Source organism: Nyctibius grandis, chromosome 2 (genome assembly GCF_013368605.1).
Source record: "Nyctibius grandis isolate bNycGra1 chromosome 2, bNycGra1.pri, whole genome shotgun sequence".
In the NCBI taxonomy this organism is placed as follows: Eukaryota; Metazoa; Chordata; class Aves; order Nyctibiiformes; family Nyctibiidae; genus Nyctibius; species Nyctibius grandis.
In genome coordinates this window covers 98,141,381-98,158,844 of record NC_090659.1, presented here as the reverse complement: position 1 = coordinate 98,158,844, position 17,464 = coordinate 98,141,381, and the positions used below count along the sequence as shown (strand labels likewise).

The 17,464-nt window shown below is 38.4% G+C and overlaps 1 protein-coding gene across 1 annotated transcript in view; it reads left to right on the top strand.

Moving 5' to 3' along the window:
• The window catches only part of FREM2 (FRAS1 related extracellular matrix 2), a 158,926-nt gene that overhangs the window by 7,531 nt on the left and 133,931 nt on the right, over positions 1-17,464 (top strand). Inside the window, exon 2 of the mRNA XM_068425504.1 lies at positions 3,401-3,490. Within this exon, the coding sequence (XP_068281605.1) occupies positions 3,401-3,490 (90 nt within the window). The remainder of the gene's footprint in view (positions 1-3,400; positions 3,491-17,464) is intronic.

Genomic DNA, 17,464 nt, shown 5'->3' with positions numbered 1-17,464 from the left:
TACACTTTCTTTTTATGTTTTGATCTCCCCCCTTTTAGGGGTCCTATCCTGCCACGTGAGGCAGCCTCTTACAAAATGCTGAATAGTTCCAGTTTCATTAACATGTGTGAGTCCTGATGGGGCTTGTAAACATTTTTACAGTCTTCCAATTTATGTTGGAAGGATCCTCTGGAGGTCATTTGGCCCAACCCCTACTCAAAACTGGGCCAACTTTGAAGTCAGATGGCGCTGTTCAGGGTCACATGCAGATGAGTTTTGAAAGCAGCTCAATAGTTTGTGAAGTCCATTCTAATACTCACACTCCTATTCCTTGGATTTGGGTCTGTGGTTGTATGAACAGACAGACTGACCAGTTTGAGTGAGGTAACATTGATGAAACAAGATTCATTGCGTGCAAGCAGCTTGAGCAGTCTGGTTTTTCAGATTGTAACTGAAAGAGAGGGCACAGCAATTGTTTAGTAAACAGCTTTCTGCCTTATGCTTGAGACTGCTTTTTAGTATCTGCCCACAAAACTTTATGAAGTGCTAGAAAGAAAATTAGCCTAGCTTGCAAGATGAGCTAAAAGCCTCCAGTCAAAATGCAGTTGTGCAGAATATAGCAAGTCTGGGAGATTTGTTGTGTATTTTGTTCAGGAACAGCCAGTGTGGGGCTTTCTAATTAGTGTACATCAAATATTTCTGCCACAAGTACAGTAGGTAATCTTCTGCTTGTGAGGCTCATAGAGTTAACTGGGATTGCTCAAAGGGGATATTAGAGTGTGGAAGAATTAAATTCTTGATAAAAGGTCACCAAAGTCTGCAAATAGTTGGTGATTTTTATTCTTTTCTATTTATTTGTTAAAATAATCTGAATGAGAGAGAGATGGGCAAGTGACAGTAACAGAATAAAATATTCTTAAAATACATTAAGCAGTTCCTAAGTTTATTCAAGTACTGTCTGTCCCTTCATGTTACACTTGAAAGCAGCACTTTTAATTCATTATTATTTCTTTGTGCTTTACATTTACAATTTGGAGATAATAAATGCAGAAAAAGCATAAAGAAAAACACTTGCCACATGGTAATTTCTAGTCTAGTGCTGTCCTAGGGCAAAAATACATACAAAGAATAGTGTATGCATAATTGTACTGCACTCATCTCTGCAAGTCAGGGCTGGAATTTGTTCATAGCAGATATTCATTAAGATTAGATAATTTGTTTAAAAGTGGTGAAAGTCTATTAAGAAACTGCCAAGTCTTTCACATTTAAAGTTTAGTGGTATATAACAAGTAAGCAGCTGATCTTTGGGTAATGTTTTGAATGTACAAAGTGTGACGGACTGCTGAGCGCTGTTTTGGTCCCACGTGGGTAGGTTTGTGAGTAAGGGCCAGGTCACATCCCACAGCTCTGCAGGCATGCTGAGGAGCCAGGAAGAAGGGGAAGGAATAGTGTAGAGTAAGGATCTGCATTGGCAATAATATAGCTTTGTTGATGTCTCAGCACACCACGTAGCCTCCTGAGGCCAAAGGTATCTACATGGCTACTCCAGCCAAATACACAGCACTTTACAAGCAATGATTTTATTCATCATTCACCCCGATAATGCTTTTTATCTTCTTTTTCAGGCAGGTGTTTTCAGAGAGACGAGTGTATTCTGTTGTGAAGTGCTTTTGTTTCCTAAAGAATATGTATTAATATATGTAACCTTTAATAATGACATCAGTTTTGCAGAATTTTAAATGGGAATTCAGTGCCTTGATCTAGTGGAGATAATGATATTTTTTTTAATAGACAATTATGTTGGATGGATTTCAAAATTATATTGGAGAATTCCAATATCATATTAATATTTAGCAGGCACTACAGTTATACAGTAATGAATTGTGCTTACAACTAGGCAAGTTTTAGTATAACTAGCATAACCGAATCAGTTGTGGAAGGAAAGTGTAGAATTGCTTAAGTGACTGAACATGTTCTTAATGAACAGAAAAAAGATTATTCCTTTGCAGTTCTTTTGATGAAATTAAGATGTTTGGATGATAAGTGGCTTTTTTGTTGAGGTGGTCCTGGTCGTGCAAACACTGGCTCAAGTGCTTATCTTTATGTATGTTGGAACCATGGATTTTGATAAGGCTACCCACATGGGCAGAGCTGAGTGCTTGTGTAAGTGTCTGCAGGATGAAAGATTTATTTGCTCTGCTGGCATGAAGAGGTATTTGTTTGCGTCCTCTTTACAGCCCCATGAATTTTTGATCTTTAACTTTCAAACATTTATGAAAGAGATTCTTCAGTGACTTATATTTGCTGATAATGTTCTTAACTTGATTGGCCTAGAAGATGGAGCTGAGGATTTTGAGGAGCTCTAACAAAGGTGCTTTTGGCTTCTTTTTAGTAATGCATATACCCTGACGTGGGAGTAGAACTTGGGTGGTACTTGAGCTCCACTTTAATGCTTTTAATTTCTAACACTTTTTCTTAAAAAGAAGTATCAGACATGGTTTTTTACCAAGAGCAGTCTTTCAAAGAAAGTAACAAAAATTAGTTTTTATGTATTACATGTTTCTGATCATTGCTCAAGGAAACCAGAAAACACAATATTAATAAATATTTGTTTACCTTTTACATGCTTTCTTTATTGCAATTAATTATTCAGAATTGTGCATTGAATTTTTTCTTTCTGAAGTCTTGTCTACTTTAATTGTTTCTGTGTGGGTTCTTAGTCAACCACTGTAGGGGTTTGAGTGCTATTTATGACAGTTCATATAGATTAGATGCCATATCCTTTGAAAACATGCTGATAGGAAGGATGGTCTGGTGGAGAGGGTGTTTTTGCAGGAAACTAAAGAGGTTGAGATCTCTCTACTGCAGAATGTGTAGTGGTATCTTATCATAGAGGTAGACCAAATGCCAGAAGTAATCTAGTTCTAGAGGCAGGGTGGGGGGGTCATGTGGACTAATTTGTCTTGCCTCTTGAATGGAGGGTAGAACTTAACACAGAAAATACCCTGGATTTTGGCCCCCATTTCAGACACAGATTTTCTGTGACCTCTACAGGACTGCTCAGGACGAAGAATGACAGAATCAATATCTTAGTGGAGATACACCTCTGTTTAAGAAAATGCACCACTAAAAATATGAAATAGTTCTGTTGAGACCATGTTCTTATATTTCCTTTCAGTTCTTTTTGTAAATACATCTTAAAAGAAAGAGGGCACTGGGGAGGGGGAAGTAAAGGGAGGGAGAATGAATGGCATCTGTAAAACTTCCACACTGTTAATACTGAAATTCCTGACTTCTGCTGGAGAACCTTGACCTCTCTCTGTTGAACCTGAACTATTTAATACGTGTCAAGTTTTTCTATAAGAACAGTTTCCTACATTCAGCATTTAAAATAAAATTTATTTTTCCTGACTCTTTTCAGCTGATATAGATGATATGAAGATATGCTATGTTTTACGAGGGGGTGACAATGCCACCAGTGACATTTTTCATTTCATGGTTGAAGATGGTGGTGAGTACTCGTAAGATCTGTGCTTTTGTTGTTCTTGAAAGAGAAACAGTTTAAGTATACATTGGCAGTTTAAGAACATTGAATTTAATTGAAGGAAGTCCATGTTCCCTCCTGGAATATGATTTTTGTTATGACTTTCCCATTTTGTGGACTGTTTCTGGTGATTACAAAGAGAGGTGCTGATAAAATGGTAATTGCATCTAATGGAAAAACACTCAACCTGCTCTAGCAAGAAAGTGAAATTCTCTAAGTCTGCTCAGACTCCTGGGCTTTCTGTATTCCTTTGTATTCCCTGTCCAGGTTCTTTACACATAAATTCTCATAAGCCTTTTATCTTGAGAAACTTTCTAAATTTTGATTTACAGTTATGGCTGCCTACCTCTTTAAAGGTTCTAGCTATAAGACTATTCATATGGACACGTTGCTCTGATGTACGGGTTGTGCAGAGTTCAAGTTCTGATTCTACCTACTTAACAGAATCCTCAATGGCTTGTCAAAGATCTTTGTCAGGTGACTGACGTGAATTCTCCTGACTAATATTATTTTGTAGGATTGTGGAGGATGCAAAAGGAAAGAATAAAAACAAATTGAGAATACTGGCGTATACTCATTCAGGGAAAAAAAATGGAGTTGTTTTTTTGTTTTTAAAGATCAAAGAAGAGTTTAAGGGGTAAACAAAACATATTAACAAGCCTTTTTTTTTCCATCCAAAGTCTGTACTTAATGTGGATATTCCTAAATGTAGATATTCCTGTGTGTGGTAACAGGTGGCTAGATTATGTTACTTTAATACCTTTTTTAATATGTGATATATAGCTCTATGAGTAATTGGCAATGAACTTTATTAGTTGATTTAATAATATACTTCTTAGAAATAATGCTCAAGTTAGCTTATTTCCAGCTTATGTGTACTCAGCTTGTGTTACTTCTTCACAAGAAGCACAGGCCAATTAATGGTATTAAGATTAGTGAACAGGGATTTGTCCTGTCTGTCACAGATGGAATAGTTTTGTCATCATCTACCATTGCTGGGAGTGGGATATTAAGGCATGTTCTCCTGTTCATTGTGCTGGATGAGCACAGAAGAAACAATACCCCTAGAGACTTTTGAAAATGTCTTTGCAAATCTTTGCTACATCAGAGAACAAGTAGTGAGATAAGAGTTTGTAACACTTGACTTATTTTCCTTAAATGTTTTCTTTTAACTGAGATACAGGTTAGAGAAATTTAAAGCTAAGTAAAGATAATGGAGCATGGGGTGCTATATTTTCATAGTAATACCATCATTTTCTTATGACAGGTGTCACCACATGGTGACATTATTAATGATTTTCAAGTTGTTCTAGTAGGTGAGCAAATAGACAAGATGTTTCAAGGTTTCATGTGATGGGAGTAATTAAAGCTGAAGGAAGTTTGCTCTCAGCAAACTGATTAACATCAATTCTTAAAACTGAGTTGCTCCTTGAGAACCCAACGTTTGTGAGACTTTTCTCCATGCTATCTGAACTCTTTCTAGTGGCAAATGTGTAGTTTAAGCAAATTGCACTTAATATATTTCGACTCTATACCAAGAATTTTTCTTTCATTGGAAAGCTTACCTGCCACATCTGCTTCTACTTGGCAGAGTTGAAACAGCCTGTCAATAGTAACAGCATGCTATTTTTCATAATACAAAGGATCATTATGATAACAAGGTACTTGCTGATTTTTTAGAGCCTTTGGAAATGTGACACCCTTATCATCTTGAAGACTACTTAGAGGGATGGTAAGATGGTCTTTGCTTTCCTGAGGCTATTTGTTGACACAGTAGAAAATGAGCTGTGTTGCATTTCAGAGCATTTCTGATTTTCTGCTTGACTGAAGATGGTAAAACTTCATTTCAAAGGGATGGAGTTGATCAAAACATTAATATTTGTCTATCTGAAATAACTCAAATTTATTAGCAGCATCTTTAGAAACTGTAACAGGGGTGAAAAATCCAGCAATTTAATCTAGCTATATTTCCACCCTCTTCAGAAAGACATCAAAGCCAGTGTTTTGCAGCTCAGGTATGTTTTGGCAGAATTGCAGTGGTACTGAGACTATTGTTTTAGTGTTTTTGATTTTAAGCCAGATCATTCTAGGAGACTAAACACAAGATCTGAGTGAAAGATGCAGCGCAGACTACCAACATCCGCAGTAGAATGGCACGCTTCAGACTTCTGTCCCCTTTATCAGGAATTTTGCAGTAGTAACAAGTTTGTGACGGCTACCACACAGCACTTAGTGCTGTAAATGAAATAAGTGGGACTTCACTTAAGCTGAATTGTGCCGTAACCCATAAGTGGTCCCATTGAAATCAGGAGAGGTTTCAACAGTTGTTTCAGTGAATGAATATTTGTTTGTATTATTCAGCTACTGTTATTTTGAATAAGTAAAAAAAAATTAAGGCACATCTTGCAACGCAAGTGTTTTGTGTCTTCCAGTTCTCTCATGCCTCAGCAAGGGGAACCTACAACACCAGTCTCCCCTCTCTTCAAATAACATGAATTAGAAAGTTGATTTTGCCCCATACTTCCAGCATTGCCTGTAAAATGCTTTTCTGTGTGTCTTGGAATATGCGTTAATGGTCTATGAACTGGAAATAGGAGAAGAGCAGCATGACCTTCTCTAGCTCTATCTTTTGATGGTTGATCTGCCCCTCTCATTATACTGTGACATAAGAGAACAAATGCAGAAGATCATTTAAATTTGCAGATGACACCAAGCTGGGTTGGAGTGTCAACCTGCTGGAGGGTAGGAAGGCCATACAGAGGGATCTGGACAGGTTAGATAGATGGGCCGAGACCAATGGCATGAGGTTCAACAAGAACAAGTGCCGGGTCTTACATTTCAGCCACAACAACCCCATGCAGTGCTACAGGCTGGGGGAAGAGTGGTTAGAAAGCGGCCCTGGGGGTGCTGATCGACAGCCGGCTAAACATGAGCCAGCAGTGTGCCCAGGTGGCCAAGAAGGCCAATGGCATCCTGGCCTCTATTAGGAATAGTGTAGCCAGCCAGTCTAGGGAAGTGATCGTCCCCCTGTACTCAGCACTGGTGAGGCCGCACCTTGAGTACTGTGTCCAGTTCTGAGCCCCGCACTTCAAGAAAGATGTTGAGGTGTTGGAGTGAGTCTAGAGGAGGGCGACCAAGGTGGTGAAGGGTCTGGAGGGTGTGACCTATGAGGAACAGCTGAGGGAGCTGGGGTTGTTTAGCCTGGAGAAGAGGAGGCTCCGAGGTGACCTTATTGCAGTCTACAACTACCTGAAGGGAGGTTGTAGTGAAGTGGGAGTCAGCCTCTTCTCCCAGGCAACGAGCGATAGGACAAGAGGATATAGCCTCAAGCTTCACCAGGGGAGGTTCAGGTTGGACATTAGGAAGAATTTCTTCTCAGAAAGGGTTATTAGACATTGGAATGGGCTGCCCAGGGAGGTGGTGGAGTCACCATCTCTGGATGTGTTTAAGAAAAGACTGGACATGGCAGTTAGTGCCATGGTCTAGTTGACATGGTGGTGTCAGGGCAATGGTTGGACTCGATGATCCCAGAGGTCTCTTCCAACCTGACTGATTCTGTGATTCTGTGATTTGTTGGTCTCTTAAATGATGATAGGCTGATTGGGCCCCAAGTCTGTTATATCAGTCAATTGCGTGGAGGCCAAGTAGAAGGAGTCATCAAACTGCTCCAGTGTGAATTTTGTTGTGGATCTGGAATTTTGTTTATCCTCTTACATGTGGCTAGCATTTGTAGTAAGCAAGTTAGGGCAACAGCAGGCTAAGTGGATAAGTGAGGGGGAAAGAGCCAGGTCAGCACTCTGCTAGCTCTTGGCCCCTTGCCTGCTTAATTTCTCAGGAGCAAGGCTCCTTCTGCTACTTCAGCAGGAGTAAGGTGAGTGCCATGCTGTGTACCAAATCATGACCTAGGGTCTGAAAACATGAAATATGGTACTGGAACAAACTTGTTTTCTTACTGGCCAAGGGAAAAACCTGCAGCCTAGACAACTGGAGAATAACGTAGGGTTTATGGCTGTCGCATGATAATCTTCTGAGTATAACTAAAGAGAACAGATAAGGGTTCAGTATGAGGAGAAAGGAAAGCCATTTAAGAGTAAAAGGAAAGAAAGCCTTTAGGACTGTAATTCACAAGTGAGAGCATAGGCCTGCTGTATTCAAACCAAAATTAGAGGTTTCACCAGAAGGAACTGGTTGAGGTTTTAAACTCTGAAAGAGTCTTATTGTCAGCATCAATTACCTGCGTATGTATGGCTGTAGTGCTTTTCTGGCTTTAAATGGCCGTTTCATAAGAGTAATTAAAAAGTGAAATAAATTGAACACAATTCAGCTATTTATCAGCACTAATTTTTTTAAAGGTAGAAAAGGTTTTAATTCTTCATGCTTAGGGATTTAGCCTCAAGATGATCTGCTATAAAGTGGTCGAGCCCTTGCATTTCTGTTATATTTAGAACCAGAAGACGCTGTAGGATATTGGATGCTGCTGAGTTAGCTGTGTGATGTTTTAAAAGAAACTACTGTAGTTTGTATTAAAAATTTGCTTTCTGTTTTGTTTCGAATTTCGATCTTAAAATAATCATGTGGAGACCTGTTGATGCTGAAAAAGCATTATGAATCCATTTTAGCAAAACCTTGAAGAAAGTGTGGAATTTTGTTTTTCACAAAGGTTGCAAAATAGTCTCAGTTGAATCTTTTTCCTCAGAAGTGGCCTCCTCATTCCCTTAACAAGGTGGAGAAAAAACCCTTCTTAGCAAGTGCAAGCATGTGACAGTGGTGAATCCTGATGTTTGAATTATTAAATTACGATTTCAATGATTAGTAAAGGCACCAATACGACCAGAAGGCAGGGAAGACAGGATTTTTTTTTTTCCTGTGGGGAGGTGAAAAAAAAAAAAAGGAAATCCAGACTGATAGTTGAACTCCTGGATGTATTTGTGGTATGTAAATTTGCACACTAATGAGAGACTCACTAGATTGAAGAAAAAGATCCAGCGGAAAATGCTTGAGCCTTTTGATTAGTGAAAAACAGACTCACGGAATAACTTAGATCTGATAGACTTTGTGAGAAACTGCAGTGTCTGCAGCAACTTCATATTACTGAAAGCATGGGGAAACTGGATATGTATGGCACTACCAAATATATGCGTAGAGTTTGTGCTTCAGCTATGCAAAATGGCACTAATCCGTATGAAATGAAAGTTGACACAGAAATTAGCTCCAGTGTGTTGAGCTCTTGTGCCTGTTTCAGAAAACTGCACACTACAATTTCACACTACATCCCTTGTGAGTTGTCTGAGGCATTTTTACTCTGTACATGAGAAACTAGCACTGAGAATGTACAGTTAAAACTGAAGTCCATTGTTTACCTTCAATTTATGCCCTCCTTGTCTGTTTTTTTTGTAATGTCACTGCAGTAAGTCATAATAATTGAAAAAGAATATGGATGTAAATGCCCACCTATTGAATCTGTAGGAGATATTTTTTCATTAAATGTGCAGTTTCAAATAATGTGAAACTGGTTGAACTGGTTTAAGGCAAATTTTTGGCCAGATTCTGCCAATTGTGTATAGTAAAACAAACATACCCCAAAGCTGGCACTAAACTCAAACCCCATCACAGACCCCATACCTCCAGAGGCAATATCAGTCAAATACATTCCTTTGCCTAGCAATGGGTATTGGGACTGGGGTAGCAGTACTACAGCAACATGCTGGATGCCAGTTGAAGAGCAGAGCTTCTCTGTAAAGGACTCTTACTGTCTTCATTTTTGCTTCACTTCATAAATATTCTTCATTCTATTTAAGTGTTGTGGATAGCTCTGAAATGTTCAAGTTCAGACCATGTAAAGTCGGTGAAGGAATGTTCATCTCTTCTAACTAGTGATCTGCCCCCAAATATTTTTAAGATATGACCTTGTTCTTGACCTGCTTGTTGCTTGGCTAGTGCTCTCATCACAGTAGTCTGCCTTTCTTGCTCCTCCTCCTACCCTGTCTGTCTTCTAAGCTTGGGGAACCATCAACCAGGACTGCAGCACCCATAGAGGAAATTCATGTTATGTGCCTCAGTATTTTTTGTTGCAAGAGCTGGTGTCATAGGAACAATGTTTTGCATTACAGAGTCAGTTCCATTAAATTTTCCGTTTTGAGGAAAAAAATGAGATAATGCTGATTTGGGCCTGGAGCATTGTGACAAAAAAAAAGATTGGGGAAAGGGGAAGCCTGTTTCCTGTTCAGCCTTAATTTGAACCAATCCATCCCTCCCTTACCTAACTCCGTTCTCTGCTCAGTGATTAAGTGGAGTCCTCCAAACTGCTTCTTTAGGGCTGCTAAGTGGTATCTTGCAGTACAGTGCCTCAAGGGTAGAACGGTTTCAAAGGGGAAGTAATGACAGAGTCTCATGGCTGTTTTAGGGATGTGAGGATCACTAGGGAAGGAAAGAAACAAGATTTTTTTTTTTTTAGTTTCAGGCTCTTTTGGGCAGCTTTTCTGACTTAAAGCCAAAGCATTGCAAAGCCAAGGCTCTCTGAAACTGGTGATTTACATCATTAGCTAAATCTCATTTAAACTTTTCATTACAGATCGCTAAATGTCTTAACACAGCACTGCATTTTCCTGTGCTAATGTTTGGTTAAATCCCCATTGAAGCAACCATCTTTCAAAAACCATTCCCTGAAGTGAGCCTTTAAACTTAATTTCTGGGAAAACTTCATAGACTTTTTTCAAATATGTTTATGCAAGAAATTATGTTAATTAAAGAAGCACTATTTACTGCTTAGTGAAAAATTCCATTAAGTTTGTGAAATATAGTTATTTCATCTGTCATCCTTCATTTTACTTAATAAAAAATATATTTTTAGGAATTTCGCCATTCTGGTAGGCTTTATTCATTTGTGAGAGAATAGTATTACACTCCTGAGTTTAATTATTAAATTAAAACAGATGTCAGTGCTGCTTTTTAAAGCCATAACACTGATATATTTTCCTAGGTGAGCTATAATAATAGTATAAGAACAGACATTTTGGACTGACAGGTCATGAAGAAGCAGACTGGTAAAATACTATTGGGAATTATTTGCAGTATCCTTGCTTGATCTCACATATGGCGTTTGGGCACACTATTGTTGGCAAGAAACATCAACTACATTTATCTTTGGCTTGAAAATGAGGGCATCACATGTTGGCAGTACGTTTGCCATCATTTACCAAGTACTGTATTGGATTCTGGTCTGTTGCCAGGTTTGTTGCTGCTGTTTTGATATACTCTAGGTTGGTGCCCAAACAATTTTCCACATGTCATGCTTCTTACTGTAAGTATTACAAAGGGATTTGAATAGTACTTTGACACTACAGTTTATAAAAAAACCTGAGTGGAACCTAAAAAAACCCTCAAAATAAACCTTTCTGTAAATAAAAAATTAGTTCATAGCGGCATTGTTTTGAATGTGGCTGCAAAGTCACAGCAAAATTACTATCTGTTAAAGTATACAGGAGTAGCTATGTGTTTTGTGTAGAGGTGATTATATGGGGCTTATAGGAAGTCTAGTACAGACCTTACTAATCTCAGTGGAAAGAGAAAGTTGGTTCAGCATGAGAATTTTTGATTGTTTTTAATTATTTGGGTTCAAATGGTGGTTTTAGCCAAAAGCAAAGCTTTCCTCTGCTCCCCATCCTGGACTATTCATCATTTTTAACAAAAGTAAAGCAGTGTAATTGAAGAGGTGGGTTTAGGTACTGCTCTGGATTAGGAGAGGAGAGGCAATTGTGTTTTGAATTGCCTTTTATACAGAAGTTAGGGCACTTTGTCCAAACGTGAAAGACTCGGATACAATTCCTTCATTTCAGAGTCTTTGAACTCATGCTCCCATAAAGTACCCTCACTTATATTCTGGCCAGTTTTTTATTAATTTTCTGTTTGCCTCCTGTGTATATGAATTCTTAAATACTTTTTTGAACATAGCCTGGACTCTGATGTTCCACTCTCCACCTAAGTACTGTTACCACGGGGCCAACAAATTCTCATTTTTTTATGTGTGCTCCTCCCCTCTTTTTTCCCCTGTGTTCTTCTTTTCTTCTAATACCTGCTATGTTCCACAGAATAAAACGGCTTCAACAGACCGATTAGGAGCAGTGCATTCCAGAATAACCTTTAGTCTGGTGGTTTAGAGCAGGGTTTAAGGTGAGGAGATTTTGGATCTAGCTCTCTTTGAAGTCAGGGATAGAAGGGAAATCTCTCCACACCATCACCTGGTGATAGATATTTTTCTAGTTTTAACCTGAGATCACTTGCTGAATAATCACACTTTTAAAGAACAATGTATTTGCTTTAAAATTGGCTTGCTTGTCTCTTGGAGCTGAATTCTGCTTGCTTTACCAACATGAATAGTGCCATTGATTTCATTTGGCCTGGTCTGGTGAGAAGCAAGGAAGATAATGCTCAATATAGCCCTATGAGTACTTAGCAAGCTTTTTACTTAAAAATAATCCACAATTTAGCTTTTATATTCTTATGATACCTAATACGGCTCACCTAGCAGCAAAAGAAGCATGACAATGAACGGTAAAATTAGGTCAAAATGCAAGAATTAAAGGGATTAAGGAGACACACTAGGCTTAAGTGGAAGGATTGAGAACTCTCAGGAGCAACACTGATTCCCAGTGACATGAGAACCTGCAGAAAGACACTAATTCCTAAGTGAGCTATAATAAGCCTGTGAAATGATATTGGTTGTTGATTGCAAATATTTTTGATTCAGACAGACTAAAGAGGTCTAGAGAAGAATGATATGAGAGAATGGACACTGGCTGCTGTTGAGGAGCACTGCTCACAGCAGCCAGCTTGTTTGATTTCACAACCTGTTTTCACTGAGGGATTCTAAATAGCCCTCAGGATGAGTTTAGCATTTTTCTCTCCACTTGCTGGTTAACAGTGTAGAGTCCCTAGAGTTCCCATAAAGGTTCATTTGATCAGTAGATGAAATGTTTCTAGGACGTTTCTTGATTTCTTTAAAAATTAGATTCCTATTTATACAAGAGGGATAAAAACATCTGAAACAAACTGCAGATATGTGACAGTTTTTCACCAGGAAAAGTTAGTGAGTCTTAACCTATGGAAATGCACTAAGAATCAAGTTAAAGTAAAAATGGAGAAAAGGTAATGAAGGCATACATTGTCATGAAATTTTTGCAATTTCTGCATCTTAATTTACAACATTCTCGCTATTGTAAGAAACACTCTCTATAGCAGTATAACCATGTATCAGTAAACACGTGGTGGATTTTATTGCCTGTTCAGGATCTTAAATAAAAAGCTTATTGGTATTACATTATGTAATTAACTTACATTTGCTGAATTGTAGCTGTGGGCTGGTAGGCATTGGGAATGTGCCGAAACGGAAACTTTATATAACCATTGAGTGATGGGGAATTAGAAGCCTGCTTGAAGAAAAGGGATCCAATATATGTACGTAGCCTTTCTAGTACCAAACAATCACGATGAATAGCAGCCATAGCAAAGAGTTTAGATGTGTGCTGGTTTAGCGTCACTTCAGCAGCACAGGGGAGCTAGTTCAAGCCAATGAGCTTTCTTTGGAGTTTTCCTATGGAAGTTAGAATTTCTCTTACTCTTAAAAAGTTCAGTGTACTTGGACATATCTCTTCTAACCTAGTCTTGCAAAGCATAACATGTATAAGATTGTGCAGGCTGAAAAGCAAGTCTGCTGGAAAACAGTTATAAGAATTTGTATGTTCATTTATATGTTTATATGTTTAGCAAGTTTGTCTTGCTAAATCATGCAATATAAGGACCATTCTTGCCTTGTCAACCTCTTTGTGTACTTTCTGGGAAAAGGAAGACATTAGTTTTGTTTCATAAGCCCGAACTGTGTTTGGATGATGTTCAAATTTTCCCTGAAGTTATATGACCTGTTCTTTATAATTGGCATTGAAGAATTTAAGAAGAGGAAGTTAAGAGCCAGGAATAATACAACCAGAGTGAAAATCCTGTTACAGTTAATTAATTAATTAATTTGACCTGTGTTGATTTTTATTTGGGTTTGGCCTAGATGAGAATTTCTTAAGTCAGTATATTTTGGCTTGTTTTCCCTGGGGTTTTCTTCAGTTAATCTTTCTTTTACAGATTTAACTAATCAGTTTTTGGTTTTAGTAGCAGAAAGAATTTCATTTAGCAGTAGGCCCTTAGGAAGCTCTTTGAAAAGACAGAATTTTTCTTTTTTTCCCCTTTCTGAAGAAGGATTTTAGCTTGTTTTAAGTTCAAGTCATTAGTAAAACATTAATTCATTCAGCTTGATACAGCATTGCCCTGAATGTTTGCCAGGATTCCAATCTCAGTAACTTTTAACTTAAGTACCAGCATAGCACTTCTGTCACTCTGCTGTATAATGTGCATTTTCTTCAAGACTGTAGGAATGCTGTTACCACACACCTTGCTGCCTCTTTAAAGCTTTGTAGTTAGGGTGGAACATAATAATTACAGAGGGAATTGTAAGGATACCTTTAAAGAAACATTTGAAGCCTAGCTCAAAGCCCAGTGCCTCCAGTGAGGCTCTTTGTGCTTAGAGGTTTGTGGTTTGATCCTGCATTAGTGAAATCTGTGAGAATATTCTTTTCACTTACTACTGAGATGTTCAAGAGCAGGTTGTAGAAGATAAGATTCTCGTTAACTAATAACATGCTATTATTTGCTGTCCCTAAAACTATTTTACCCTAAAAGTTTTTATTTTAGAGCCCTCAAAGTATATGATTTCTTATTCTGATATCTTTACTTTAGGCAGAGCTTGTGTGCTCAAGAGCCTGAGACACTTCAACCAGTTAAAAAAACCACTGGAGTACTCTGTGTATTATTTTAAGACTTTCCTGGGCTTTGTGCTGAATGTATTCACTGTCTGCACTGTTTAATCTCAGTAATGCCCTTTAAGTTGGCTCATCGTTACAGTAGAGGATTTGTAGTACTGTGTGCTCAAATACATCCCACCTGAGAGAACCGCACTGAGTCTTTTGGATAGAGATATAAGATCCTAATGAAGTGGAAACTAGTCATTACCTGTTCTTTTATTTTGGCAGATGCACGAGTGCATCTCTCTTATCTTCTTCCTCGGGGATAGGTGATGCAGTATTGTACGTTTAAGATCCAAATGGCAGAACTTTTCTAGTGGGCACTTTGCATGGGATTATGTCCTGGATTCATCCTAATCATGTGGAGGTCCTTAAAGTGTTGAATTTATAGCCATAATAAATTCAGGTTCCCTCCATAACCAGTGACAAAACGAGAGACATCTCGAGTGTGAGTAGATTTAGAGCTGGCACAGGAGCAATTGCTCTGAATTCTAATCCAGTTTTGCTTGTATTTCCCTTTTCATGTGTACTTAGAATTGCATAAATCTTGTGTATTAAACAGGGCATCTTTCAGCACTGGCAAGATTTGTAGGTCATTTGGTGAAGTGGACATTTTCAAGCTTGTTGACTGATTTGGGCATTACGCTAAACATACGAATGGACATGAGATTGCCAGTGTCTCACTTTTACTTAATAAGTCACTGCATACTGTATTCATTGCTGATACTTGAGACCTGTGCTTAATTTTCTCTGCTGCCTGAGGAAGCTTAAATAGATATTTCCTACATAACTGCTGTAGCCTTTAGGCTATAGGAAATGTGAGATGAATCCCTCTCGTTGAAGCAGAATCATTTTGTGTGGATTGAGTAACCCTTCACTGTGGACCACAAGTCAGGCTTCCTATCTCACTGCATCAAAACTCTTGTGAGTTTTGTGCTCCATCCAGCATGGTGGAAAAGTCTTTTATTTTCCTTCATAGTCTTCCCTCATGTGAAAGCCTAGCTCCCTATTTTCCCTGGCCCCTAGGAGTTTCCACTTACACCTGTGTGGGGCATTGTCTAGTTAAGTTTCCAGCTCTCTGCCCTCCATCTCCATCCAATCAAACTTTTTTTTTTTTTCCTTCCCCACATCCTTTTTATGCCTTCTGCTTGCTGCCATAGCCTGGTTGTACCAAGAACCTTTGAGAGTTTATCAGATGGTTATCAGATGACTAGATCTGCTAGGGACAGAGGGATGCCTTTTCCTGGCAGGGACTGGGAAGAGTTGAGTTAGGCTGTGCCCCTGCAGGGTCCTGTTGTTTGTACACCAGTGACAAGTTGGAATGAGATAAAGCAAAGCGTTGCTTTCGGCACTGTTTTGCCACCAATGAAAAAGCTTGGGCAAAAAAAAAAAAAAAAGAGTAAGCTATGTTTGACCCTCTTGAATATATTCTGAGGGGAAGAGTCCTTCACCCTTCAGAGTAGCTGGAATAGACAGACCTTAGACATTAAACTGAAGCTGTAGACTGCAGTGGTTGAAGGGGCCGAAAAATGAGGGATTGTAATTCTTAGCATTGGCACATACCAGCCAGCCCATGAGCCCCTATATTCTCATATAGCTCTCATTTTTTCCCCCACTTGAAGACAGGTGTAAGGTCATTTAGTAGTATGTCATGCAGGTATTGTAGCAATAGCATAGCAGAGTCCTGTGCATCATTTTAAGATGGACAGTTACTATATGCTTTGTGCTTATTTTCAGATATACTGCTTCAGATCCATTGAAGGATCATAACTGAGCTAGATTCAAATAAGCAGGACAATTTTCATCATCAGTGGTTCTGCCCTAAGTAATATAATGCGTAATTCTTGGATTTCAGCTTATGAAGAGCAGAGAACCAGAGCACAACAGAAAAATGTTGTATTTATTTATTTACTTATTTAAGGGAAAATATCTCTTTTCAGAAAAAAAAATTTCAGTACTCATGCACTTTCTACATCTAAAGTATCTTATCATATGTGTACCTGTTCCCAATTCAGCACACACACTCACCGACCCACATCTTTACATCAAGGTAGTGAGCTTGCAGTGATTCCTGTGTCATGTCTCCACCACCCTGAATTACACTGCAATTCGTACCCCTTTTCTGAACTATTAGGCTTATAGCACAAGTAAATTCAAGCTGATATTTTGATCAGCTCACAAAAGTATATCTGCATCATATTCCAGTTAATGAGCAACAAATGTTTACTAACACTTCAGGAAAGAGGATGAGAAAGGGAAAGGAAATTTTTTTTATGGGATCAGTCTGGTTTTTTCTTCTTTAATGAGTCTCCCCGCTACATCCCCTGAAACAGCCTAGATTTAACTAATCCCCCTTTTGTGTCATCCAAGAGAATTGTTGCTGAGAAAACACTCTTTGCTACTCTTAGAGTGCTTGCAAATTGAAAGAGGCCTCAAAAAAATCTACAGTTGAGAAATACACATCCATTAATTGAAATCTTTGTCTTAAAGTTGCAGTAATTTAAACATATTGAGTAATAAGCAAATGTAGGTTCAGTCTATTAGTCTCTATGTAGTTACTGCTGCTGTTTATAGTAGTTTCATAACCATCACTCATAGGAATTATGCTTGAAATCGTATGATAAAATTATTTCCTTCTCTTGATTACTACTATTACTGCCTATTAAAGCAAACAATTCTAAGTATGTAACTTCTGATTTTTCACGGTTCTTTACACTTCCCTTAATTACACGTGTAAACCAGACCTTATTTGTTGTTTTGAAGTCCCATATTCATCTAAGCATCTGAGGAGTGTAACTTATTGCCAGCCCTGGAACAATTTCTAATTACTGAATTGTTGAGTTCTCAAGTGGCTGCATTACCTTCTGGAGTGCCTGCTTATAAGGAAACCTCACTCAACTCACGTACCTCGGAGGTAGCTTTTATATGCAAAGAATCTGTTTGTTGTTGAACTGATATGATTTTATTGTAGTCTTCCCTTGGTTTCCACAACCGAAAGAGAATAAATCTAGATCTTCTGTGAACTTGACTTACATTTTTAGTAAGAGCATGTGCAAATGTATGTTAGCTCTTTGGGATAGAGCTACTTTTCCTAGCT